At 41.8% G+C, this 26,175-nt stretch overlaps 1 protein-coding gene across 5 annotated transcripts in view; it reads right to left on the minus strand.

Annotated features, from left to right (window-relative positions):
- Positions 1-26,175, minus strand: part of TMEM233 (transmembrane protein 233) — an 89,209-nt gene that overhangs the window by 46,684 nt on the left and 16,350 nt on the right. For 4 of the 5 annotated variants that reach the window (XR_014827401.1, XM_021073559.2, XM_021073560.2 and 1 more), the window contains exon 1: positions 5,227-5,495. The exons of the other annotated variant lie outside the window; for it this stretch is intronic. Coding sequence is in view for 3 of the 4 variants with exons in the window: in XM_021073559.2 (XP_020929218.1) it covers positions 5,227-5,412 (186 nt within the window). In the remaining variant the exon portion in view is untranslated. Of the gene's footprint in view, positions 1-5,226; positions 5,496-26,175 lie in introns of those variants that run through there. 5 annotated transcript variants of the gene reach the window in all.

Consider the following 26,175-nt stretch of genomic DNA (forward strand, 5'->3'; position numbering starts at 1 on the left):
TCTAGTGACATATTTACTAGTCATTCCTTTTATTTATTTAAAAAAAATTTTTTTTTGTCTTTTTGTCTTTTCTAGGGCTGCACCTGCAGCATATGGAGGTTCCCAGGCTAGGGGTCTAATCAAAGCTACAGCTGCCAGCCTATGCCAGAGCCACAGCAATGCAGGATCTGAGTCACATCTGCAACCTATACCACAGCTCATGGCAACGCCGGATCCTTAACCCACTGAGTGAGGCCACAACCTCATGGTTCCTACACAGATTCATTAAATACTGAGCCACAACGGGAACTTCTGCTTTTGTTTTAATCATATTTGCTACCTCAGTAAAAAGAGAAAAATTGCTACTGGAAAAGGCAATGGCTTGTATCCCTAAAATATATGCATCATCATCCTTACTGAATTCTTCCTCCTCCTCATCCTCATCAATACGTATGGAGCGCTAGCTGTATTTTAGGCAATGACATGAAGCCAATTAAACTTTACCTTTTAATCTCCACAATAGCACCTGAATTGGTACTGTCACAACCCTCATTTTACAGGGTTGAAAAATCAGGGCTCAGAGAGATTAAGACAGTTGCATGCAATCATCAATGCAGCAAATAACACAAAAGGATTTGAACCTCATTGGTTGCTATCTGGACAGATTCTATAGATGTGAAGGAGAATCTCTGTTGAAAGAAGGTTTATAATCCACCCAATTACAAGTCATCCATTGGCTATTCTGTATCCATACTCAGAATGACTGAATTGGCTCAACTATGCAAAATGACTATATCATAACATAATAAAAAATGGAGGCTTGGAGTTCCCATCGTGGCTCAGCAGCAACGATCCCAAATAGTATCTATCCATAAGGATGAGAGTTTGATCCCTGACCTCGATCAGTGGGTAAGGATCTGGCGTTGCCATGAGCTGCAGTGTAGGTCACAGACATGGCTCGGATCTGGCATTGATGTGGCTGTGGCATAGGCTGGCAGCTGCAGGTCTGATTCCACCCCTAGTCTGCGAACTTCCATGTGCCACGAGTGCGGCCCTAAAAAAAAAAAAAAAGAAAAAAAAAAAGAACAACAAAAAAAGGAGGCTTGACATGGACTTGTTTCCAGTCTCTTGTGTCAGGTAGCAAATTCCAACTATAAAACAAAACAAAACAAAACAAAAATGGTGACATCACCCTAAATTTTCAAACACTCCTGCAACTTGCCTGGAAACTTTTTTCTTCCAGATCCAGGAGGGAAGAGACCTCGTTGATCTTATTTACCACTTGATAGAGGTAAGGGAGTATACCAATGCCTGGAATAGAGCCTGGCATATAATAGGTGCTCGACAAACATTTGTCAAATGAACACTCTTTCTCCAGTGTGAAATCCATGGGGACAGTCTTTGAGATGGAATAAACAGAGACAGCCAGGGATGGGTAGGAGCATAATGAAAACTAGCCTTGGCTTTACTTTCTAAGCCATGTGCTCCTGTTCAGGGCTACCTATGGATGGAGGAGGGGGTGCCATTTTCAAATTCACATGTGCAGTATGGGTTAGCATTGGCCCAGTCAGGGAGAAATTCTTGAGATATGTGTCCCTGAATCTGAGTACAGGTTAAGAGCACTTTCAACAAATAGACTTTTGGTACTTGGGGAAGCAAAGACTCTCATGTCCCTGCCTCTGGCAATGCTTGACCCACCAATGTTCTGATACAACAAGCCACACTGTAAAAGTTCTCATCAGTGATGCACTGTTTCACAGCCACCAGGACCCCCTTAGTTCTGCATGGAGTGGTGGAAAGATCACAGATGCCCACAGCTTGAAGAACACTCTTCTCAAACATGTATTTTTCAAAGTAGTTTTGTTATTCCCTAGCACCTACTTCAACTTTGTAATTTTATAGAAGGCTTCTCAGGCTTGGTTTAATAAATACATTGATTGTTTTGCGATGGCTGTCTCTTTTTACAGTTCTGAGAATTCGTTATTTTGAGGCTTGTCAATATTTATATCAGTTTGCATTATCTCCCAGTGTTTTTTGATTGGGATGCTATTGATGTTAGGGATAGGTCAATTCTTCATTGGGGGAGGGGTCTCCAGCACTGCAGAATATTAATAGTCTTAGCTTTCCTCTGCAAATGCCAGTAGTGCCTCCAAATCACTGACATACCACAGACGCTCCCCAATACTTCCAGATGCCTCCATGGGGAGTAGGACCACTCCCAACAATGCTGTGCCTCAATTTATCACAGATTACAGATGAGTGAGATTTGCAAATAGCCAGGATTGAATATCACAAGGGAAAGTACACACTTGGCAGGTGGTCAGCCATCTTCTTCCTGTACACTCCTCCCTTTCCTCTTTATCCTTTGGACTCTGGAGTTTTTACTACGAAACTTGTCAAATCTGCACTATTTCAAAGGGAAAATACTTCCAGTACCTTAGAGGGAGTGCAATGGGGAGGGTGTATAAAGCTCTTTTTAGAATTTGGATTTCATTAATTTGATGTTCTGTTTGTTTTCATATGTGACACATGATGTTTCCATCTCTCTGACAATTATTGCCTGTACCTAGCACAAAGCTGGTGGTTTGACATGCTTTTATTCTGTTTTATACTTACAACAGTTTTGCACCACTTAAAACATTTTTCACATTCCCATTTTCTGGATGAAGAAATCAAGGCTTTAAAAAGGTATGAAAAATGGCCATACTCAACTTTCTGACCCCAGTGTCTATGGTCTGGCAATAAAATGGTCTCTTGCTATCAATCTAGTGAAAAAGTCTTGGGGAAGGGAATGGGGATGAGGGGGCCAGAGAAAGGTTTCTATTCAAAGCACATACAAATCTTCTCCCCCAGGACACAGCAAGTGGCATCATTAGTGTCCAACCTGTCATCACCAGCTGGAGTTTTAGCTCATCTCAGATCAATGGGGGTGGGGGGTGGGGGAATCTTTGTAGGTAGTTTTCTAATTGGCACTGGGAAAAGGATAAATTGGATGTCAACTCACTAATAAACCAGGATAGAGTGTGGGCACCAATAACAGCCAGAGTCTGCTGTTGCCTGGAGATCTTGGCTGTTGCATCTTCCCCTGCTTTGCTGCAAACCCCCCCCTTTCTCTCTCTTCCCCCCGCCCCCCGCCCCCACCAAGACCTGATATCCTGGGAGAGGGAGGAAGGAAGGAAGGAAACTGGCTGGTTGGTCCTAAGGAACCTGATACAGTGGTTTCCGGGGCTCTAGCATGGGATAAAGCAGCAAGAGCAAACAGATACTGTGACCCATTAACACCATTCATTCCTTCCTTCATTCATACCTGCATTCATTTTGTAATGTTTCTTGGGTGTCTACTACCTGCCAGATTCTTTTCTAGGTGAAGAAATCGCAACAAAAAACAAGCAACAAATATCCCTACCCTTCCAGAGCTTATATTCTAATGAGGGGACACGGATGGTAAACATATTAATAAGTGAAATAACGTATGAGATGGAGATAAGTGCTTTGGGCAAAAAATATCTGGGAAGGGAGAACAGAGCTTGTGTGTTGGGGGTGGGAGAGGGAGTTGGATAGAGCTTGTGCGTGTATGGTAGGGGGAGTTGATTTTAAACAGTGATCAGAGATGCCCTCAGGAAGTGACATTTAAGTAAAGATCTAATAACCTCACCATGCTGGCACTGTTCCAAGCGTTCACATTTATCTCATTAGTTCTCCAACCCTCTGGCTATGATCACTCCCATTTTATAGATAAAGAGACTGAGATTAAGAGAGATCAGTGACTGCAGAGATTATACAGCCAGTATGTGGTGGAAATAGGATTTGAACCCAGGCAGTGGGAACCTCAGTGGTTGAACACTTGAATGTTGGTACAAAGGGGGTTTGGGAGAGGGCAAATGAGGTCTCTGTGTGCACCCAGGAAGTCAATCAGTGCACCCAGGGCATGTGTGGGCAGACTTGAAAGGGGGCAGTGGGCCGATGGCTCTTCATCTTTACTGAGCTGCATTGGGACTCTCAGTGTCTGTGGCTGGGGAGTTCCGTCAGCAAGGTGGGTGGGGGAGGGAGCTCACTGCAAGGGTTGTCCCGGGACAGAGCCAGGCCAGCTGCTCCAGTCAATAAGGCCAGGACCTCATGGGCACTCCTGCACTCCTGGTGGAGTTCGCAGCAACTGAAGAGGGCCATGGAGGTGAGCTCCGGAAGGCCAGACTGGAAGCACAGCTGCCTCTACTAGAGAAACAGCGGTGCAGAGGAGCCCAGCGCACAAAGGGCTCAGGGAGCTGCACACTGCAGGGATCGCGGGAGTCCCCAGTGCATTCCGGGAGCGCCCTGGGTGTAGAACCCAGTGGTGGAGTGGTGCGCGGGAGCCCTTGGGGGATGTCAAGAGAGGCAAGGTTAGGGTGCCTGCGCAGCAAACGAGAGAGGACTACGACTTGTTGGGACAGAAAGAATAAAAGGCGAGCCCGCATACTGCCAGTGAGAGGGGCACAGGAGGCACCCAAGAAAGGTCTGGAGAGAGCAATCTCACTGGAAAGAGGAGCCAAAGAGAGCCAAGAAGAGAGAGCTGCATAAGAAGAAGCACAAAGTAACTGCTGCCCCAAAGAGAACGTGCTAAAGTGTGGGATGAGGGGTCCCTTGGGGATCCTCCGAGAGTGTCAGACACAGCGCTCTGGGCGCAGCAAAGAAAGGACTAAGAGCTGAAAGACAGTGCCACGGACAGGAGGCAAGGAGGGGCACAGAACTCGGACGCTCGACAATGGGGTGTGCTTTTGCCTGCTAGGGCGGTGTGCTTTGAGGCTCTAGAAAAGCGGGTTGAGAAGAACTGGATGAGCGCCCTGGGAAGGAGGCCGGGAGAGAAGTCCTAAAGTCCAAGGAAGAACTTTCCCGGGTGGGAGAGCATGCACCAGGGGCGCTGGAAGGAAGGAAATCCTGCCTGGGGGAGGCTAAGTCTGGGCTCTGAACGCCACAAGGGGCAGGGAGAAGACGCTGATGGTTGGGGTGGGGTGGGGGGCGGGGAGACAAGGGAGGCCGGGAAGAGCCCGAGAAAGGTGAGGAAGCGGTGCAGGGTGGAGAGTGCACCGGGTAGTGAGGAAGCGGTGCAGGGTGGAGAGTGCACCGGGTAGTGAGGAAGCGGTGCAGGGTGGAGAGTGCACCGGGTAGTGAGGAAGCGGTGCAGGGTGGAGAGTGCTCGGAGTCCCCAGGAGGAGATCAACGCCGCCGCCTAGGTCTCCCCTCCCTAGTCGCTTCGGATCCTAATTTACTCACCATGATGGAGAAAACTAAAGCCACGATGTTGATGGGGTACGCGGGACAAAAACACGAGACAATGGTGAGCCACAGGTAGTTCCTGGGCATGGGCACATCCTCCTCGGTCTTGTCATCCTCAGTGTTGGCCTCGGGACTGCTGTCCAAAGCCCTCTTGAAGTCTGAGCCGGGAGCGTACTGAGACATGGGCGAGGCCGGCGGCGCAGGGAGGGCAGAGGAGCGCAGTCTGCACGGTCCCAACTCCGGCCGCCGGCTCCTGGCGAGCCTCTGAAAAGCTAGCAGCACTGGGCTCCAGGGAGATGTAACCTCACCCCTCCTGCGCCCTCCACTTGCACCAGGGCTCAGGGACCCAGGCCAAGAGTCAGCACAGGAGGGAGGGAGTGAGTGGGGGAAGCAGTGGAGGAGAAAGAGAGTCGGCCAGCCTGAGAAACAGAGGAAAGGCGCTCCTTGACCACACACCCAGATACCATCAAGCCAGACAGACTTAAACTGAAGAGTCCAAAAAGGAGGCTCAGGGAAGGGAAAGCAAAGACCCCTTACAATGCAAACTGGCTCACCTGCGGGCTGAAGCTGACCAGCTCATCTTTTTAAGCAGCTGATTTGAATCCATTCAGTGTAACAGTAGGCGACCCATGTCTATCCAATTGACCACCCAACCCCACCCAGGTGGTAAGAAACTTACTACTTCCTCTTGACTTCAACGATTTGCTCGCCTGCCCCAACCTTCTTGTAAGATTTTGAACACTGAGCCCCAGTAATTTCTCTTCCCCAACAGTTGGGCAGGGAACAAGATGCTCAGCTTTGGGCCCAACCCTTCACACACACTGCACGGAGGCGGGGATGGGGGGGGGGGGCTCTGGCGCCTGGAGTGGAGTATGGACAGGACTGTGGGCACCACTTAGGGTCTGCCTGGGTGCCCTCAACTTTCTCTTAAGTGTGGAAACTAGGAGTCCTCCTCTCTACTTTTCCACCTATAGGAGAGAGAAGCAGGTAAACCTAACTAATGTAGACAACCCTGGTAGATAACTGAGATAGGGAGAAGAGTGAAGGGTCCATTTGGGGGACCAGGGTGAGGATAGCAAGTGCATCAATATTTAAGCAATTCACAAAAAATGGTATGGACCAGAACTGGGGCTCCAAACACAGACAGAGCTGGGAAATTGTTATATATGAGTTGAATGATTTCAGGAAAACTCCTTCACTTTGCTGAGCTCCAGTTTCTTCATCCAAAAAAAGTAGAATTATAAGAGTGCTTGCCTCATAAGGACATTATAAAGACTATATAAGATCGCATATCAAGCTGGGTGATTCTAAGTGCTAAACAAATGTTAGCTATTATTAGGGTGGTATTTCCCCCCCCCACCGCCCCCAGTATATTCATTACACAGTAAACCCAATATCCACTGTTGCAAATATTTCACAAAAAAATTCAGAGAGTCTGAGTTGGCAGGATGAGAAAGCAATGCAAGTAATTTTAGTATGCACAGTCTCAACAACAGTTGCTCACACCACCACATGTAGAAATGAGATGAGGAAGTATTACGTATCTGCTTGGCTTTCTCAGAACATGAATTGATTGTCTGGGATGTTCTTACCCGTCTCCTGGGCCATATTGATTTGGTTGTCTGCCTCCCTCATTGGACCGCAAACTCCCAGAGAGAGGGACCTGTCTTGCTTATCTTCGTGTCAGCCCTTGGCATAGCAGCTGGTATTGTGCTTAGCATAGCCTGCTGAGTGAACATATAAAGTTGGAACAGTCCCTTCTCCACCATGCCTTCTCCCCCATTTTGGTTGGTTAATTAAAGTGGGAATAAACCAAAGAATTAGATTCATTTACTGAGTTCTCAACCAAACCTTCACCTTGGCTGTTCCCTCTGCCTGGAATGGTGAACCTCCAGAATGCCAGGTGTCAACTGAAACGTCATGTCCCCAGAGAGAAAGAGAGAGAAGAAAGAGCTCTTCTTTAGATTTATCAAGTATAGGTCCCCATAATTATTAAATATTTTACTAACTTTTTTTTTTTTTGGTGACATGTATCACTATTGTTACTTATTTACTTGTTTGCTGTCTATTTTTTCTTGAGACTATAAGCCCTGGAGCTTGCTCAGAGCTTTATCTCCAGCACTCAGAACTGTCCTGGCACATACTAGGAATGCAAGAAGCATTTTTTAAATGAATGAATAAGAATTACCTGGGAGTACTGAAAAATTACTTCCGGATCTGGACCAAGACCTACTTGAATTAGAACTTCCCAGGGTGGCACCCCAGAAGGCTGTATTTTTAATACCTGAGAAATCCGCATTTTTAAACACTCTCCAGGGATTTTGATGTAACCAAACATTTTCTCAAATCCAATATGGTCTCTAGTTCTCAGGATACAGGTCTGGATCTTTAGTTTGGAGGTCCCCTTTGGTGCCTCCAACTCAGCATGTCAAAGGTGAAAATGTCTTCCCTAAGAACTGGCTTCTCAAGGCTTGGTTCTTGGCTAAAGGGTCCTGCTTATTTCTCTAACCTCCTCTCCACCCAATCTTTCTTCCAATTACTAGGCCTTTTTTCTTTTTTCTTTTCTTTTTTCAAGTAATACACCTAGCCCTTTCCTATCCCAACATCATGCACTTGCTCCTCCTTTGTCCTGGAGATGCATCCCTTCCTCTCTTCATCTTCTGGGTTCTTTTCAGCTTTTAGGACTCATCACCTCATGTGACCTCTGCAGAAAGTCCTTTCCTGACCATCATATCTAAAGCAGGCTTCTACAATCTTATTCTCTATCCTATTACCCTGTTTATTTCCTTTATCACCGTTATCACAACCAAAAATTGCCTTATTTGATTATTGTCTGTTTCCCCCACTAGAAGGTAAATTCACAAAAGCAGATTTTTTTTTTCCCGTTTGGTTCACTATAGTGTCCCCCATGCTCAGTTCCTGGCCCTGAGTAGGTACTCAGTAGATCTTGGTTGACTTAATAAACCATGCATGTAGTCAACCAAGTTAGGAACTTGGGGACATCATTCTTCTCTTTCCTTCAGCCTCTACCTGAACAGTCATCAAATTTTACTGATTCCATCTCAAACATGACTCTTCATCCTCTTTTCCCATCCTCATGGCCAGCGTTCTAGTTACAGCTCTTACCAATAGTGAAAAGGCTCCAGTGGAGGCTATATGAGCCATATTTGTGATGTGATTCTGCGGAATTTAGTTGGTGTGACTCAGTCCAAGGATTGGGTACCAAATGGAATTTTGCTTTTTCAAGGTAATGAACTGCACCATCCACTCCAACCCACTTGTGTCATCCCAGGAAATACACAAAAAAGGGTTGTTGACCCAGCATAGCCTATCTCCTCTACCAGGAAAACTACTGTTCGACATTGGTCCAACACCCTGGAATCATCAGACATTTACTAAAAACCTACTCTGTGCACTCAATACATTCTCTAAATTCATTAACACATTTAATTACTACAGCATAATGTGTAAGGTAGGTGGAAAATTTTCCTTTTTACAGCTGAGGAAACCTAGGATCTGATAGGTAAAGGGTCTTGTGTAAGGTCTGATAGCTGAGTAGAGGTGCCAGGATTCGAACTATGTTGAAGATACTTGTTCATCTAGCAGGTTCACCCAAGAGTTAGATGGATATCTCTGAAGTGTGCTGGAGTTTTTATACTCTACTCAGGGAAGATGGATTAATAGCTTGTTGACTGTCTAAAATGTAGTAGTGAAACTTTGATCACTTGAAATATTTACAGTTAGATTGAAAAGAAAGTTCCCATACCAGAAAGTATAATGTATATGGCACTTATTCTTAAGGGATGCATTAGACCACTCAACAGGGGTTTCCAGCTCTAATTTCCTGAGCTTCACTAATTTTCTCTTGAGAGGTCAATTTATTGCTCTTGAATGAAACTTACTGGCTGATTGCTTAATAATGTAGCAATACCTTCCCTCTTTTAAAATGAGAAGAAAGTGACTTCCTAATGGCCAGTCTAGGAGGTGGGGAAAAGCTCACTGTAGCTTTCTAGATCCTGATGTAGCAACTTAACCCTTTTGACCTTTGAAAAAAGTTTTATTTCCAAATGTAAAAGTAACATATATTCATTCTAGGAAAGTTGGAAAATGAATAAAAGCATAAATAAGAAATATCACCTATATCCTACAAATCCAGTGTAGGATAAAACCACTATAAAATAAGGGCTACTTCCTTCTAGTCCTCTTTCCACATGTGTCTATGTAGTATCACTCTTGACAGCCTTTGCAGATTTTCATTGCTTGCATAATTTCCTGTTCATGAGATGGATTATTATCTATATAAACATTCTCTGATCATTAGGTATTTAGATTATTTTTAGTTTGTTTCTGTTGCTAAACAAAACATGAAAAACACTGTGGTGGACAGCTTTTTACCCAGTTATCAGCATCTGTGATGATTTCTTTATGACTCATGATCTTACAGGGCAGATACCCACCTGTGAAGGGCAGAGAAAACTCAGATTTTTTTGTTTGAGAAATGATAAGACGTGTACCAAGTGGTAAAATTAAAATATAGGCCAAGGAAACAATCACAGATTCAATGGACTATAGAAATGCAATGATTCAAAGGAGATGAAAGGAGATGGATTTAAAGAACAGCTTCTCAATGCCAAACGGATCTCCAAATCTACAATATTCAAGAGGGTTATAGTGAATCTATGATTTTTGATGTTAGTTATATCTAGGATTCCATGATAGAAGGAGGGAGGGAGGGAGGGAGAGAGGGTAGGGAGAGAGAGACACTGAGAATCTGCTGATTTGTGCAAATGCAAGGGAAAGGTTCCAGATCTTCAGGAATGGTAAGAAGTTGAATGCATTTGCTGCCAAGTTTTGCATTAGTCTCAACTACCAGGCTTTAGTAGTCATAAAGTAACCGCTGTGGTCTCAGGGGCTTGCTACAAAAGAATAGCATCCTTTTGGCTAATATTATTAGAAAACCATTTACCTTTCCAGTTTCTAACATTTTTGATCCTCTCACAAAGGTAAGAAAAGAGCAAAACAGGAAAAAGGGAGTGTGAGGGGGAAATAGATTTGGTACAGTTACTTTTTTAAATCATAACTTTTAATGAAACCACTTGAAAATAGAGGAGCATAAAACACAAACACTGACTTAAAATTCAATCCTTTTCCCATTCATCCTCCATTGTACCAGGGAGCTATATTCACTCCATCATTTTTATTGCTGATTGGGTGATTATACATGTAGTATGTATGTATGTATGTATGTGTGTGTGTATACATACATACATAGGCACACACATACATGTGTGATATATATAATCAGTTGATAATATATAATAATGATAATGCTGTGTTGTGGACTATGCAACTTCTGGATGAACTTGTAATAAAAAAATTAATAAAGAAAAACATCAATTAAACAGAGTTGGGAGACCACAAGTGGGAGCTCTCAAGCCCTGGATAGTAACAGAGCCAAACAGGAATTGAAAAGACATGGACGCTGTTGACTATGGCTCTCCCAGCTGCCTCTTGCCCCGTGGGGACTTGCATGGGGCTTGTCATGGTTGCAGACCCCGCACTGCAATTCTCTGCTGATCCTGAATAAACACACCTTTGCTAGAGAAATATCTGACAGTCTATTCAGGTTAAGAAATTACTGATAATAATTAGCCAATATTATCAGAGTGATCATAAAATCAGAAAGAAACCGCCCATACCCAAACATACTAGCCACTGATACTCCCATGCTCCCTTCTAGTCCTTGAGTATATTCAGGTACATTTTCACACACTTGCAGTCATCCTATATACATATTTTTTTAAAAACCTTAAACTCTATACTAAACCTTTCCCAAGTTATGATCCTGTTGGGCTGCACCCTGCAGGCCTACAAGCCCCATATCCTTCAGATCAAAGAGCCCGGAGTCAGCAACAGAGACATCAATGGTTTAACAGATATGGGATCTTACATGTCTGAAGTGAGGTCCTGGAGCAATACCCCACCATGTGTGGCAGATGGCGGGTGGTCATAACTCCAAGGAGGGAGGGGAACTGACATCAGGCTGGCTTATCAGTTACCAGGGAAACTAGCAGAGGGGCCCACCCCTTTGATAAGCTATCACGGTGGAGATGTTCTGATCTAAAGGTATAGAAGAGTCACAAGCTCGGGTGGGGGCAAGTATGTAGGAAGGTCAGTCATGTAAGGAGGATGTAGGTGAAGCAGTCACTGGTCAAGCAGGGAACATTCGGAGAGCAAGAGAACAGCCATCTTGGGTGGCCTGATCATTCAGATCCTCTGCTGAATCATTTCTGGTGACTTTAATAATTTAATGATAATTGAACTTTTTCTCTTGTTTTGGTGCTCTGTCGCCCTTTGTGTGAAAAAGAAGGGTTTTTTTCCTACCCAGAAAATTACCTTGGCCTCAGTGGAGAAAATGGAGACATTCAAGGCAAGTCTTCCCTATGTGACTGCACCAGAGTCTCCTAAAGCAGAATCATTTCCAAGGAATCAGGACTGCAAACTACATTGGGTCTGAAGGCTGAAAGTTGACCTGTGGAATGGCAACCTGGAGTAGTGGGGTACTAGGGGTGCTCAATGAGCAGGCTTGGCCTGGAGAGAGGGTGTTAGGAAGACTGAAAATGACTGGACAAGGATGGCACTTATAATGTGGACTCAAGAGGGAGAACTGGGTGTCTGTGTCTGGAGTGTATCATTTGGTGCACCTGAGTTAAGGAGACCAGATGTTCTGGTTTTGTTAACCTGTATCATACTTTAAGTCTCCTTATTCTCTCAAAAAATATTTGAGAAGCTACTATATGTCAGGCACCATTTTAGGTGCTGGGGATATAATGGCAAACAAGAGAGCCACGACCCCTACTCTTATGGACTAACAAATAAGATCCTAACAGTTTGCAATGAAGGCAATAAAACAAGATAATGTGATAGTGACATGGGGGAGTGGAGTTTTTTTAAATTAATTTTTCAATTTAAAAATTATTATGTTGAGGCACAGTTGATTTACAATGTCATACTAATTTCAGGTGTTACAACATAGTGATTCAAAATATTGAGAGATTATACTCCATTTAGTTATTATAAAATACTGGCTATATTCCTTGTGTGGTATTATATATCCTTGTAGCTTATTTTATACACAGTAGTTTGTAACTCTTCGTTTCCTATCCCTATCTTGCCCCTCCCCCCTTCCCCCTCCCTATTGGTGATGACTAGTTTGTTCTATCTGTGAAGGGAACAGAGTACTCTAGATGGGGTTGCTGGAGAAGGGATGCTAGATACATTCTCTTGAACCCTAGAGCCACTCCCCACCCTCTTCGCTGACCTGGTAAATTATCTTGAATGTTCTATATCCAGCCCAAGCAAATACGGCTCACTGCTTGTTTTTACAAATAAAGTTTTATTGAAACACAACCACACTCTTTCATTTAGATACTGTCTATGGCATTTCTCATGCTACCATGTAAGAGGTGAGTAGTTGTGACAGAGATTTTTACGGTCCCTAATGCTGAGAAAATTACCATCTGGCCCTTTTTGGTTTTGGCTCTGCCTGCAGCATGTGGCAGTTCCTGGGCCAGGGACTGAACCTGCACCACAGCAGTAACCAGAGCCACAACAGTGACAAGGCCAGATCCTTAACCCACTGGAGCCACCAGGGAACTCCAGTCTGGCCCTTTATAGGGTAAGTTTGCCAACTCCCATTCCATATCAATAGGCTTCCTTGCCCTACGGTTTCAGATGGGTTTGGTCAAGAGGAAATTCTGACATTAGATCAGAGGGGGAGAAGAGAGTGATTTCGGGGTATTTTCCCCCCAGAGCTCCTTCCCTGCTTGAGCCTGGTTACCTTGAGCTGGTGAATCACTAGATTGAAGATTGCAACCCCATCTGGAGGCAGTCCTCTCCATGGAACTCTCCTTTGAGATTCCAGACAGCCCCTGCCTTCTTCTCTTCAGGTCTGAGATGGGTACCAACCCCTCTTTTGCTTCTGCAGTATTGCTCTGTGCTTCCCTACACCTTTGTAACTAGTCCTGCTTCTAGTGTTTTAATGTGAATGTGCCAAGTGAGGGGTGCTGAGTCCAAGACTGACTTAGAAGTTCTCCTTGCAGAGGTAACATATGAGTACAGAACTGATGGCTGAGGAGAAGCCAGACATTGGAACATTCCAGGCAATGGGAATGGCATGGGCAAAGGCCCTGAAGTAGACAAGAACTTAGGATGCTTAAGAAACAGAAAGGAAGCCAGTGAGGGTAGGAGAGGAAAATAGGGCCGGACTGTGTAGAACCTTTCCAACACTGGCAAGGAGTCTGGATTTTATTCTAAAATTTTATTCTAAGGACAACAGGAAACCACTGAAGCCAGATTCTGATGTGAGCTGATTAGCATTTTTGTGTGTTCATCACCTACTCACATTCTCACCAGAAATGGATAAAGATTTCTGTTATTACCTTACTTTCTAATTTTTACCAGTCTGATGGGAGTAGCAGCATCTTATTTTTTTAATGTATATTTCTTTGATTACTAGTGAGATTGGGTGTTTCTTCATTTATGTGTCAGCCACTCAGACTTTCCCATCTGCAAATTATCTGTCAATATTTTTTTCCAAATTTTTCTCTTGGCATTTACATATTTTCTAATTGATTTTAACAGTTTCTTTTATTTTCTAGATGTTATCCCTTTTCATTTTTATATATTGCAAGCACCTTCTCTCAGGCTACCATCTTCTTGTTAACTACGTGATTTTTTAAAAACAGGAATCCTTAATTTTTTTTTTTTTTTTTGCTCTTTTTAGGGCCACACCCGTGGCATATGGAAGTTCCCAGGCTAGGAGTTGAATCAGAGCTGTAGTTGCTGGCCTACACCACAGCCACAGCAACACAGAATCTGTGCCATATCTGTGACCTATACCACAGCTCTCAGCAACGCCAATCCTTAACCCACTGAGCAAGGCCAGGAATCAAACTGCGTCCTCATGGATGCTAGTTAGATTTGTTTCCGCTGAGCCCCAATGGGAACTCCAGAATCCTTAATTTTTTTTTCTCTGCATCTACAGCATGTGGAAGTTCCCAAGTCAAGGATCAAACCTGCGCCATGACAGTGACTAAAATCACTGCAGTGACAACACTGGATCCTTAACCCACTGCACCACAAGAGAACACCCAGAATCCTTAATTTTGATGCTTAATTCAGAACTACCAGTTTCCTACTTGTTCTGAATTTTATTTAATGTCTTTCCCAATTTATAGGCTACAAAAATATTCTTGGACAATTCTTATATTACATTTCTGGTTCCACATTTGACATCAAGTCCTCAAGGAATATGGAAATCACCTTTGTATAGATATAGATAAGGCTCTGCATTAGTTCTTGTCTAAAAAGTGAGCTAGTTTCCCCATATAATTTATGATTAAGGATTTGTTTTATCCTACACTAGTTCTTTGTGGTTTTTATTGATATGAGTTTGTATGATGTAGTAAAATCTGATAGGGTGAACCCCTTTCATTATTTTTATTTGCAAAATTGGCTTGTCCAAATAACATTCACTTTTTTTTTTTTCTTTTTAGGGATGCACCTGTGGCATATGGAAGCTCCTGGGGCAGGGGCTGAATCAAACCTGCAGCTGTGCCACAGACACAGCAACACTGGATCAGAGCCACATCTTCAGCCTACACTGCAGCTTGCAGCAATACTGGATCCTTAACCCATTGATTGAGGCCAGGGATCAAATCCACATGCTCACAGAGAACGTTGAGTCCTTAACCTGCCGAGCCACGATCGGAACTCCCATACATACTTTTAAATAACTTTCCCAAAACACATACCTATAGGTTACCCGGATAGGGACAAAAAAGTATAACATCTCCAAGACTTCCCAATTTTATATTTACTTAGGACTTCTTTTATGTTTTATCATATTTTATAATTTTCTTCATAAAAGACTTCTATTTCTAGGCACATTACATTTTTGTTGCTAATTGAACAGGATATATTTTTTCCTGTTATATTTTCTCACTAGTTGCTGTTGTTAGGATATGGAAATTTTACTGATATTTTTATGTTGTTATTTTATGCAATTATCTACCTGAACTTTCTTATTGGCACTAATGATTTATCTATAAATTCTCTTGTATTTTCTCTATTATCAATCATAATGTTTGTAGATTTTCCTCTTTTTCTTTTTCTTTTTTTTTGTCTTTTCTCGAGCCACACCCATGGCACATGGAGGTTCCCAGGCTAGGAGTCTAATCAGAGCTGTAGCTGTTGGCCTACGCCAGAGCCACAGAAACACCAGATCCAAGCCTTGTCTGTGACCTACACCACAGCTCACAGCAACACCGGATCCTTAACCCACTGAGCGAGGCCAGGAATTGAACCCACAACCTCACGGTTCCTAGTCAGATTCATTAACCACTGAGACATGAAGGGAACTCTCTCCTCTCTTTTTCTTAAACATCACTTATTCTTATCTTACTGGAGTGGCTAAGATCTCATTTACAATTTTTAATTTAATTTTTTTTATTTTTAATTTTTTTGGTCTTTTTGCCTTTTCTAGGGCCGCTCCCGGGCAAATGGAGGTTCCCAGGCTAGGGGTCTAATCGGAGCTGTAGCCGCCAGCCTACACCATAGCCACAGCAACTCAGGATCCGAGCCATGTCTGCGACCTATATCACAGCTCATGGCAACGCCGGATCCTTAACCCACTGAGCAAGGCCAGGGATTGAACCCATAACCTAATGGTTCCTAGTCGGATTTGCAAACCACTGAGCCACGACAGGAACTCCTCATTTACAATTTTGATTATAATCAGCAGATGTTTCTGTTGTTGCTTTTCCCGACATTAATGGGAATGTGTTTAGAGTTTCTTCAATAAGTCTGTTGGTGTGGTAGTTTTTTAAAAAATGTTAATCAATTCTTTTTATGAAACTTATGTTTTATTAGAAATTTGAAGTATAACTTTACATGTTTACGTATCACTTAGGTTTGACCAAAACAGACTTCAGTAACCTAGGTAATTCAGACTGATGTCTTATAATCAGTTGCTCTGATTTCATTTTTTAGACAGATATCTTTCATTGTGACAAAAGTTTTCAGTAGTGTATTAATTTTAACATCATTAATAAGCATTGGATTTCACTGAATTTTTTGCATGTATAAAGTTGACAATTCTATTATTTCTTGATTATTTCCTCATTTGCATTTTGTATTTCATTTTGGGATCTTTTATTAGATAAACTTTGAATCCCCTGGACTGTATCTTTGTCTCTTAGCAAAATACCATATTTTGTATCTACGTTTTTGGTCCTTATGTTCTGACTCTGAATTTCTTCTCATGCTGTCTACTCAATTCAAAATTTTAGGTAGTATAGTTCCCATTGTGGCCCAGTGGGTTAAAAACCTGACATAATGTCCATGAGGACGCGGGTTTGATCCCTAGACTCACTGAGTAGATTAAGGATCCATCATCGCTGCAAGCCGCAGTGTAGGTTGCAGATGTGTCTCAGATCTGGCCTAGTTGTAGCTGTGGTATTGGTCGGCAGCTACAGGTCTGATTGGACCCCTAGCCTGAGAACTTCCACATGCCACAGGTACAGAACTCAAAAAGAAAGAAAAAATTGGGAGTTCGTGTTGTGGCTCAGCAGTAACAAATTAGTATCCATGAGGATATGGGTTTGATCCCTGGCCTTGCTCAGTGGGTTAAGGATCTGGCACTACCATGAGTTGTGATGTAGGTCACAGACATGGCTCAGATCTGGTGTTGCTGTGGCTGTGGTGCAGGCCAGCAGCTATAGCTCTGATTCAACCCCTAGCCTTGAAATTTCCATGTGCCATGGGTGTGGCCCTTAAAATTGTTTTGACTAATTAATTAATTAGGGCTGCATGTGCAACATATGGAAATTCCCAGTCTAGGGGTTAAATTCGAGCTGCATCAGTGACCTATACCAGTTTGTGGCAATGCCAGATCCTTAACCCACTGAGTGAGGCCAGGGATTGAAACTGTACCCTCATGGATACTAGTCAGGTTGTTAATCTGCTGAGCCACAATGGGAACTCCAAAAAAATTTTTTTTAGGTAGCAACATTTTTAATTTCTTAGAGCTCCTTTTATTTTACTGCTATCTTCACTATTACTAGAGCCTGTAATAATTATTATTAATATGTTTTAAATGAGTATCTCTTGAATCTCTGTGAAGATACTAATTATACTTTCTTAGTTTTTATTTTTTTAAGTTTTATTGAAGTATAGTTAATTTATAAGGTTGTGATAATTTCTGCTCTACAACAAAGTGACCCAGTCATACATATACACATATCCATTCTCTTAGATTCTTTTCCCACATAGATTATCACAGAATTCTGGGTAGAGCTCTCTGTGCTATATAGAAGGTCCCCATTGGCCAGTCATTCCATATACCTCAATGTGCATGTGCCAATTCTATGCAAATGTAAATCAAAAGAAAGCCAGAATAGCAATACTCATATCAGACATAATAGACCTTAAAATAAAGAAGATTACAGAAGACAAAGAAGGTCATTACACAATGACAAATGATCAATCTAAAAAGAAGATCTAAAAATTGCAAATATATATGCACCCAACATAGGATCACCTCAATATATAAGGCAACTGCTAACAGCCTTAAAAGGAGAAACCTACAATACCACAATAATAGTAGAGGACTTTAACACCCTCACTTACAGCAAAGGACAGAGCATCCACACAGAAAACCAACAAAGGAACACAGGCTTTAAATGATGCATTAGAGCAGATGGACTTAACAGATATTTACAGCATATTCCATCTAAAAGCAGCAGAATACACATTCTTCTCAAGCGCACATGGAACATCCTCTAGAATAGATCATATTCTGGGTCACGAATCAAGCCTCAGTAAGTTGTAAAAAATTGAAATTATATCAAGTATCTTTTCCAACCACAATGCTGTAAAGACTAGAAATCAACAATAAAAAACTGCAAAAAACACAAACACATGGAGCTAAACAACATTATACTAAATAACCAATGGATCACTGAACAAATCAAAGTGGAAATTAAAAAATACCTAGAAGCAAATGACAACAGAGACACGACAACCCAAACCCAAAACCAATGGGATGCAGCAAAAGCAGTTCTAAGAGGGAAGTTTATAGCAAGCCTACCTCAAGAAACAACAAAAAACTCAAATAAACAACTTAACTTTACATCTAAAGCAACTAGAGAAACAAGAACAAACAAGACCCAAAGTTGGCAGAAGGAAAGAAATCACAAAGATCAGAGCAGAAATAAATGAAATAGAAATGAAGAAAACAATAGAAAAGATCAATGAAACTAAAACCTGGTTCTTTGAAAAGATCAAAAAAATTGATAAACCCTTACCCAGACTCATCAAGGAAAAAAAAGAGAGGACTCAAATCAATAAAATTAGAAATAAAAACAGAGAAGTTACAATGGACATCACAGAAATACAAAGGGACTACTACAAGCAACTATATATTAATAAGATGGACAAACTCAAAGAAATGTACAAATTCTTAGGTACAATCTTCCAAGGCTGAACCAGCAAGAAATGGAAAATATGAATGAACCAATCACAAGTACTGAAATTAAAACTGTGATTAAAAAACTTCCAACGAACAAAAGGCCAGGACCAGACAGCTTCACAGGTGAATTCTGTCAAAAATTTAGAGAAGAGCTAACACCTATCCCTCTGAAACTATTCCAAAAAATTTCATAGGAAAGAACACTCCCAAACTCATTGTATGAGGTCACCATCACCCTGATACCAAAAACAAAGATATCACACAAAAAAGAAAATTACAGGCCAATATCACTGATTAACATAGATGCAAAAATCCTTAACAAAATACTAGCAAACTGCATCCAGCAATACATTAAAAAGGTCAAAAACATGATCAAGTGGGATCTATCCCAGGGGTGCAAAGATTTTTCAATATCCGCAAATTAGTGTGATACACCATATTAACAAACTGAATAATAAAAACCACATGATCCTCTTGAAAGATGCAGAAAAAGCTTTTGACAAAATCCAACACCCATTTCTGATAAAAACCCTCCAGAAAGTGGGCATAGAGGGAATCTACCTCAACATAATAAAGGCTATATATGACAAACCCAGAGCTAACATCATCCTCAATGGTGAAAAACTGAAAGAATTCTCGCTAATTTCAGGAACAAGACAGAATGTCTGTTCTCATCCCTTCTATTCAACATAGAATAGTCACAGCAATCAGAAATAAAAGGAATAAAAGGAATCCAAATTGGAAATGAAGAAGTAAAACTATCACTCTTTGCAGATGACATGATACTGCACCTAGAAAATTCTAAAGGTGCTATCAGAAAACAGAGTTCATCAATAAACTTGGTAAAGTTTCAGGATACAAAATTAATACACAAAAATTTATTGCATTTCTATATACCAACAATGAAAGATAGGAAAAATTAGGGAAACAATCCCATATATAATCAGATCAAAAAGAATAAAATACCTAGGAGTAAACCTACCCAAAGAGACAAAAGACCTGTACTCTGAAAACTATAAGATGCTGATGAATGAAGTCTAAGATGATACAAACAGATAGAAAATTATACCATGCTCTTGGATTGGAAGAATCAACATTATCAAAATGTCTATACTACCCAAGGCAATCTACAGAGTCAATGCAATTACTCTCAAATTACCAATGGCATATTTCACAGAACTAGATTAATTATACTTTTAAAGATGTTTTATTTTATTCTTTTGATTGTAGGTTAGTTGTGCTATTTTCATCTTAGTTCTCATGTCTGGGATCTTTGGTTGCCCATTCATATTTATAACGAACTTAATACTAGCAGCTATTGTGAATTTTCCCTACAATATTTCCAGTAAGATGTGTCCCCTGAATGGAGCACCATTATCTTGCACAACTCTCATAGTAACTGCATTGTTAGTGTTGCATAACAAATTATTTTAAAAATTATCAGCTTAAAACAACAAATGTATATTATGTCATAAATATGTATTATGTCACAGTTTCTGTGGGTCAAGAATCTAAGTGCAGCTTATTTTATTTATTTTTTTGTCTTTTTGCCTTTTCTTGAGCCGCTCCCATATGGAGGTTCCCAGGCTAGGGGTTGAATTGGAGCTGTAGCCACTGGCCTATGCCAGAGCCACAGCAATTCGGGATCCGAGCCGCGTCTGCAACCTACACCACAGTTCATGGCAATGCCAGATCCTTAACCCACTGAGCAAGGCCAGGAATCGAACCCGCAACCTCATGGTTCCCAGTCGGATTCGTTAACCACTGTGCCACCACGGGAACTCCTCTAGGTGCAGCTTAGATAAACTATCAATATCTCACAGGCTGGGGATGCAGCCATTCCAAGGTTTGCCTGATGGGAAATTCACTTCCAAGCTCATTCAGATGGTGGTTGGTTGGCCTTATTATATACTTGTTGGCTGTTGATATGGCAGCTTGTTTCTCCACAGTAGTAGGGAGAGTCTTTTTGCAATCTAATCTCAGTAGTGACATCCCATCATTATTGCTGTATGCTGTTGGTTATAAGTAGTGGTGAGATCCAGCACACAGTTGAGGTAAGGTGGCGGGATATACAAGAGCATAAATGCCTAAAGGTAGAGATCCTTGGGGGCCATCTCAGAGGCTGCCCTAGGTCCAATTACTAATGTCCAAGGAGGAACCGAGGCCTGGCAAGGTTAAGTCACTTGCCCAACATCCTACAGCCAGTGAATCACAGAGGTGAAGTCTGGGACCCAAATGGATCTGCTTCCAAAGTTTGCCCTCTCGATTGCTATGCTACCATCTTCCAAAGTGTAGCTACATCACTGGTGTAAATATAAAATCTTCTTCTTTTTTTTTTTGCTTTTTAGGACCTGTGGCATATGGAGGTTCCCAGGCTAAGGGTCGAACTGGAGCTACAGCTGCCATCCACAGCCACAGCAACAGCCACAAGAGATCCAAGCCGCATCTTCGACCTACACCACAGCTCACGGCAACACCAGATCCTTAACCCACTGAGTGAGGCCCGGGATCAAACCTGAAACATCATGGTTCCTAGTCAGATTCATTTCCGCTGTGTCATGACGGGAACTCCAAAAATCACTTAAAGTGATACAAAGGGTCTCAGTTTGGTGCTAGCAAGGCTTTAATTCCTCAAATCCCCATTAATTTCCCATTTAGCTGAGAGAGGTCTAGCTTCATGCTCTAAATCCTGGCAAGGCAATTGCATCTAGATACACTTAAATAACATTGTTTTCTTTTAATGGTGGTTACTTCCAGTTAAGACAAATAGTGACTATAAATTAATGACAGTGACATAACATTTCCTTTCAAAATATATCTTAAAAATAGAAAATATGTTAAAGTAAAAATCTAGCAAAGATGACACTCAGATATGGTAAACATAGTGAAGATATGGATTACTCAAGCTTGGGAAATACTGCTTAAATTACAATGCATCTATTCTGAGAAGAACCTTAGGGATAATCCCATTCTTTTGGTTCAGTCTTTTTTCCCTTAATTTTTTTTTTTTCTTTTTACAGCTGCACCTGCACATATAGAAGTTTCCAGATTAGTAGTCAAATTGGAGTTGCAGCTACAGACCTATGCCTCAGCCATAGCAAAGCAGGACCTGAAGCCACATCTGTGACCTATGCTACAGCTTGCAGCAATGCGAGATCCTTAACCCAGCGAGCAAGGCCAGGGATCGAATCTGCAGCCTCACAAACACTATGTAGGGTTCTTAACCCACTGAGCCACAATCAGAACTTCTCCCCCTTCATTTTATGAAATGTGTAAAATGAAACTGAGAGAGGGTAAATGACTTCCCCAAGGGCAGACAGTCCCCATCATCACAGCCCAAGTTCCATGACTCTCTTGCCAATGTCTCAATGTATCCTTTTCTCTTCTTCTTTTTTTTTTTTTTTTTTTGGTCTTTTTAGGGCTGCACCCATGGCATATGGAGGTTCCCAGGCTAGGGGTTGAATTGGAGCTGCAGCTGCCAGCCTATGCCGCAGCCACAGCAACGCCAGATCCAAGCCTCGTTTGCAACCTACACCACCACTCATGGCAACGCCAGATCCTTAACCTCCTGAGCGAAGTCAGGGATCCAACCTGCAATCTCATGGTTCCTAGTTGGATTCACTTCCGCTACACCACGATGGGAACTCTTTTTTTTTTTTTTTTTTTTTTAGGGCTGCACCTGTGGCATACGGAAATTCCCAGGCTAGGGGTTGAATCAGAGTTATCAGCTGCCGGCCTTCATCACAGCCTCAGCAACATGGGATTTGAGCCACATTTGCGACCTACACCACAGCTCACAGCAATGCTGGATCCCCCACCCAACAAACGAGGCCAGGTATGGAACCTACATCCTCATGGATACTAGTTGGATTCATCTCTGATGTGTCACAATGGGAACTCCCCTCCTTTTCTCCTTTACTTCTCTACTTATCAGCTGGAAACACTTTGTTTTTACTCTTTCCATTTCCACTCCATTATTTCCAATTCACTTTCCTTTAATTAGGGTGTCTCAAGAGCAGCATTATTGACATTTTGGGTCAGATGGTTCTTGTTGTGGAGACTGTCCACAAAGAATGTTGAGCAGCACCCCTGACCTCTACCCACTAGAATCCCCTAGCATCCTCACCCCTAACGACCAAAAATGTTTCCAGTGCCTCCTGGGAGGAAAAATTCCTCCACTTTGGTATCATTGAACTAAAGCAGTGGTTTTTTTCTACAAAATCTTAGGTCCTGCTGGTGCTGCTGGTCTGTACACCACACACTGAATAACACGTTTCTAAACTACACAGACTAATAAGGTAACCACTTTTTCCTTTCCATTTTTGGAGATTCCTGTACATCACAGTTGAAATGCAAAATAATATTCCCTTTAGTACATTTGGCTATGAATTAAATTAGGTCTCTATGTGGGAAGATGAAGATTCCAGCATTAAAATTTCAAAAGCAAACTTTCCTTGAGAGGTAGAGACCACACATAATGTAATCTTACCTTCTATACTTGGCAAATTAGAAATCAACTAGATAAATTAAGAGAAAATGCTTATCAAAAACAACAATTTCAAGAGTTCCTGTCGTGGCACAGCAGAAAGGAATAGAACTAGGAACCATGAGGTTTTGGTTTCAATCTCTGGCCTCACTCAGTGGATTAAGGATCTGGCACTGCCATGAGCTGCGGTGCAGGTCGCAGACTCGGCTCAGATCCTTCATTGCTGTGGCTATGGTGTAGGCCAGCAGCTGTAGTTGTGAACAGACCCCTAGCCTGGGAACCTCCATATGCCGTAGGTGTGGCCCTAAAAAAAAGCAAACAAACAAAAAAAATCCATTTCATTATGTGTGATATCTTGAAAAAAAATGTCATGAGTGTCACCCACATGTTTGGCAAGCACAGTGTGAGAAAAGTTTGTAGAGTGAGTACAAGTGAAGTGAATAACTCCTTAATGTGTTGTTGCAATCCACACAAAGACCGGATGAGCTCAGACTCTTCCAAGGCAGTAGAATAACCATTTTTTAATTGCTAAAGAGAGCTTCCTGGGAAAGCTGCACATTAGCAAGAGTTTGGAGGCTGTGTATAAGCAGGAAGAGTTATAATGCTGCCCTAAATGTCTTCAATTATACATGAAGGAGTGGGCTTTCTATCACAATCCAGCAGAAAAGCTCTTCTTGGGCTCCTGGGGAATTTTTGTGCATTAAGGATTAAAACTTTCCTGGATCTTTTGGGCCAACGAAGGTACAACATGTTCTTGGTAAGAGAAGAATCTCTCTATGGCTCCTCTGAGTAAGAGTGAAAGTAGGTTTTTAAAATTCAGAACCACAGTCACTAGAGCCCATATTTGACCTACCCCTTTTTTTTTCTCTCTTTCTATCCTCAGTAACTGCCTCCTCCCCCATTCCTCTTTCTCTTCTTTCTGTACTTTTGATCTTTTCACAATGTGGGTTTAATAAGGCAGACATGCTTTTCTTTTATGATTTGCACCCTGAGATGCTCTGTTGTTTGCTTGTGTTTTCTTTTTTTTTCTTACAAAAACCAGAACAAAGCAGCGCAGTTCCAAGAAATGGGATGTAAAATTGTTTATCAGCTATAAGAATTTTCAACTACATGGTATTCATTAACACTGGATGACTCTCATTTCTTCAGGCAACCAATGTTTGGGAAGAGCACAGTTGAGGCAAAAAAGCAAGAAGGTTCCAGATACTAGGACTATCAAACTGGTACTTGATGAACCCTCCACTTCTGAAAGTTTCCTGGCACAGGCTGCTTATGTCAGGAATGTGAGACTGGATAAACCTGACCTCTTCCTGGCTGCTCACTGGAATCACCTGGGGGAGGCTGTCCAAAATTAGCAGACGGAATTTTTAGTCTTGGGTTCAAATCCAAGCATCTCAATTTAAAAAAATCCTCCCTTGAGACTCAGATGAAGTCAACTTGATGTTGGTCCCAAATGGCATTTGTAACCAATAAACTGGCAGAACTGAAAAGTCCTTTAGAAGAGGCTGAGGACTCCTTGAGAGCTGCCATGATTTTAGGAACTGATTTAAGTCAAAGATCGTGAACATCACACGAGGGATAGTGACAGCCAAAATAGCGAAGCCAAAAATGGCATGGCGCATGCCTGGACTCTCAAAAACCTGTTCTCCCACTTCTTTCTTGAGTGAATATGGACAAGTCATCTAATATCTCTGAGCCTCAGTTTCCTTGCCTGTAAAACAGTGCCATCCCTAATGAGTTTGCTGTAGGGATTAAAGGAGATAATGCATGTGAAGCAGGGTCCCTGACATTTGATAAGTGCTCAGTGTACATACTGGGAGTTCAAAAAGAAGAAAGTTATCTTTACAAGAGGACTTGAAGTGGCATGAGATACACCAATACCACTGAGATGCTTCAAGTCAGAGGATGGAAGTTCAAGAGTAGCCATGACCCAGATCTTAACTCATGAAAGGGATAATGGAGAAGTTACTTGTTTTATAAGAATGAATGTTCTTTCCTAATTCTCAAATGCTTGGGAGAGTTCAGCTTAAACCAAATGACAGAGCATATCATTCTGGACACTTAGTGAGCTTTCAATGCTCAAAGTCACACCGGACTTTTTTTCTGTTCCTCTAAAAAGTCTTGTTCTTACCTTTTGCATATTCTGTTCCCTTCAGCTAGAATACCATACCTCTGGTCTTCACATGGTTTTCAATTACATCTTCAAATTATTCTAATTATTCTATGATTACATCTTTCAATTATTCTAATTATTTATTTATCATCTATCTTTCCCACTAATATATCTTCTTGCCCTGTTGTCCATCAGGTCTGAGAACACTAGTCAACGCTCAGTAAATATTGATCTGATGAAGGAATACTGAATAAATGAATATTGATCAAAACAATAGATGAACAAATATGAAGATATATGGCCATCAAAGCCATAATTGGTGATAAAAAAAAACACGGTATCTAGATATAAGCAAGCCTAAGATTTGAAGGGACCACTGAGATGATTACCCTCAAAGCATTCATATTTACAGGTGGTGATATATTTAAAGAGTAGGACCAGATTTAGGATTCCGGTATCTAAGCTTTTTGCCATCATTTCCTCAGTTACCAAAGTGTGGGCATATGTTCAATTGATCACAAGGATATATGTGAAAACAATGGACTTGTAGATTTGAAATTACAACCCTGGCCATAATGGTTGTATTGACCTGGAAAATTGGAAATAAATGGATCTAGGTCAGTTTATCTTCCTACCACACATCCTGACAATGAAAGTCTTTCTAGGGGTGGTGGTTGTGTGTGTCTAAATGTTTTCTCCAGGATTTGGGAGTGGGTAAGGGTTAATTCCAAAAGGTGACTCGAATTTGGCTCCTGGAGCCTCCTTGGCACTTGGAGAATCAGCCTCAATGTTTAGTGCTGGAAAATTGAAGACATC

Source organism: Sus scrofa, chromosome 14, assembly GCF_054392235.1.
Source record: "Sus scrofa isolate SSC_HxYL_T2T_F1_AM1 chromosome 14, Sscrofa_HxYL_maternal_Yorkshire_Landrace_v2.0, whole genome shotgun sequence".
In the NCBI taxonomy this organism is placed as follows: domain Eukaryota; kingdom Metazoa; phylum Chordata; class Mammalia; order Artiodactyla; family Suidae; genus Sus; species Sus scrofa.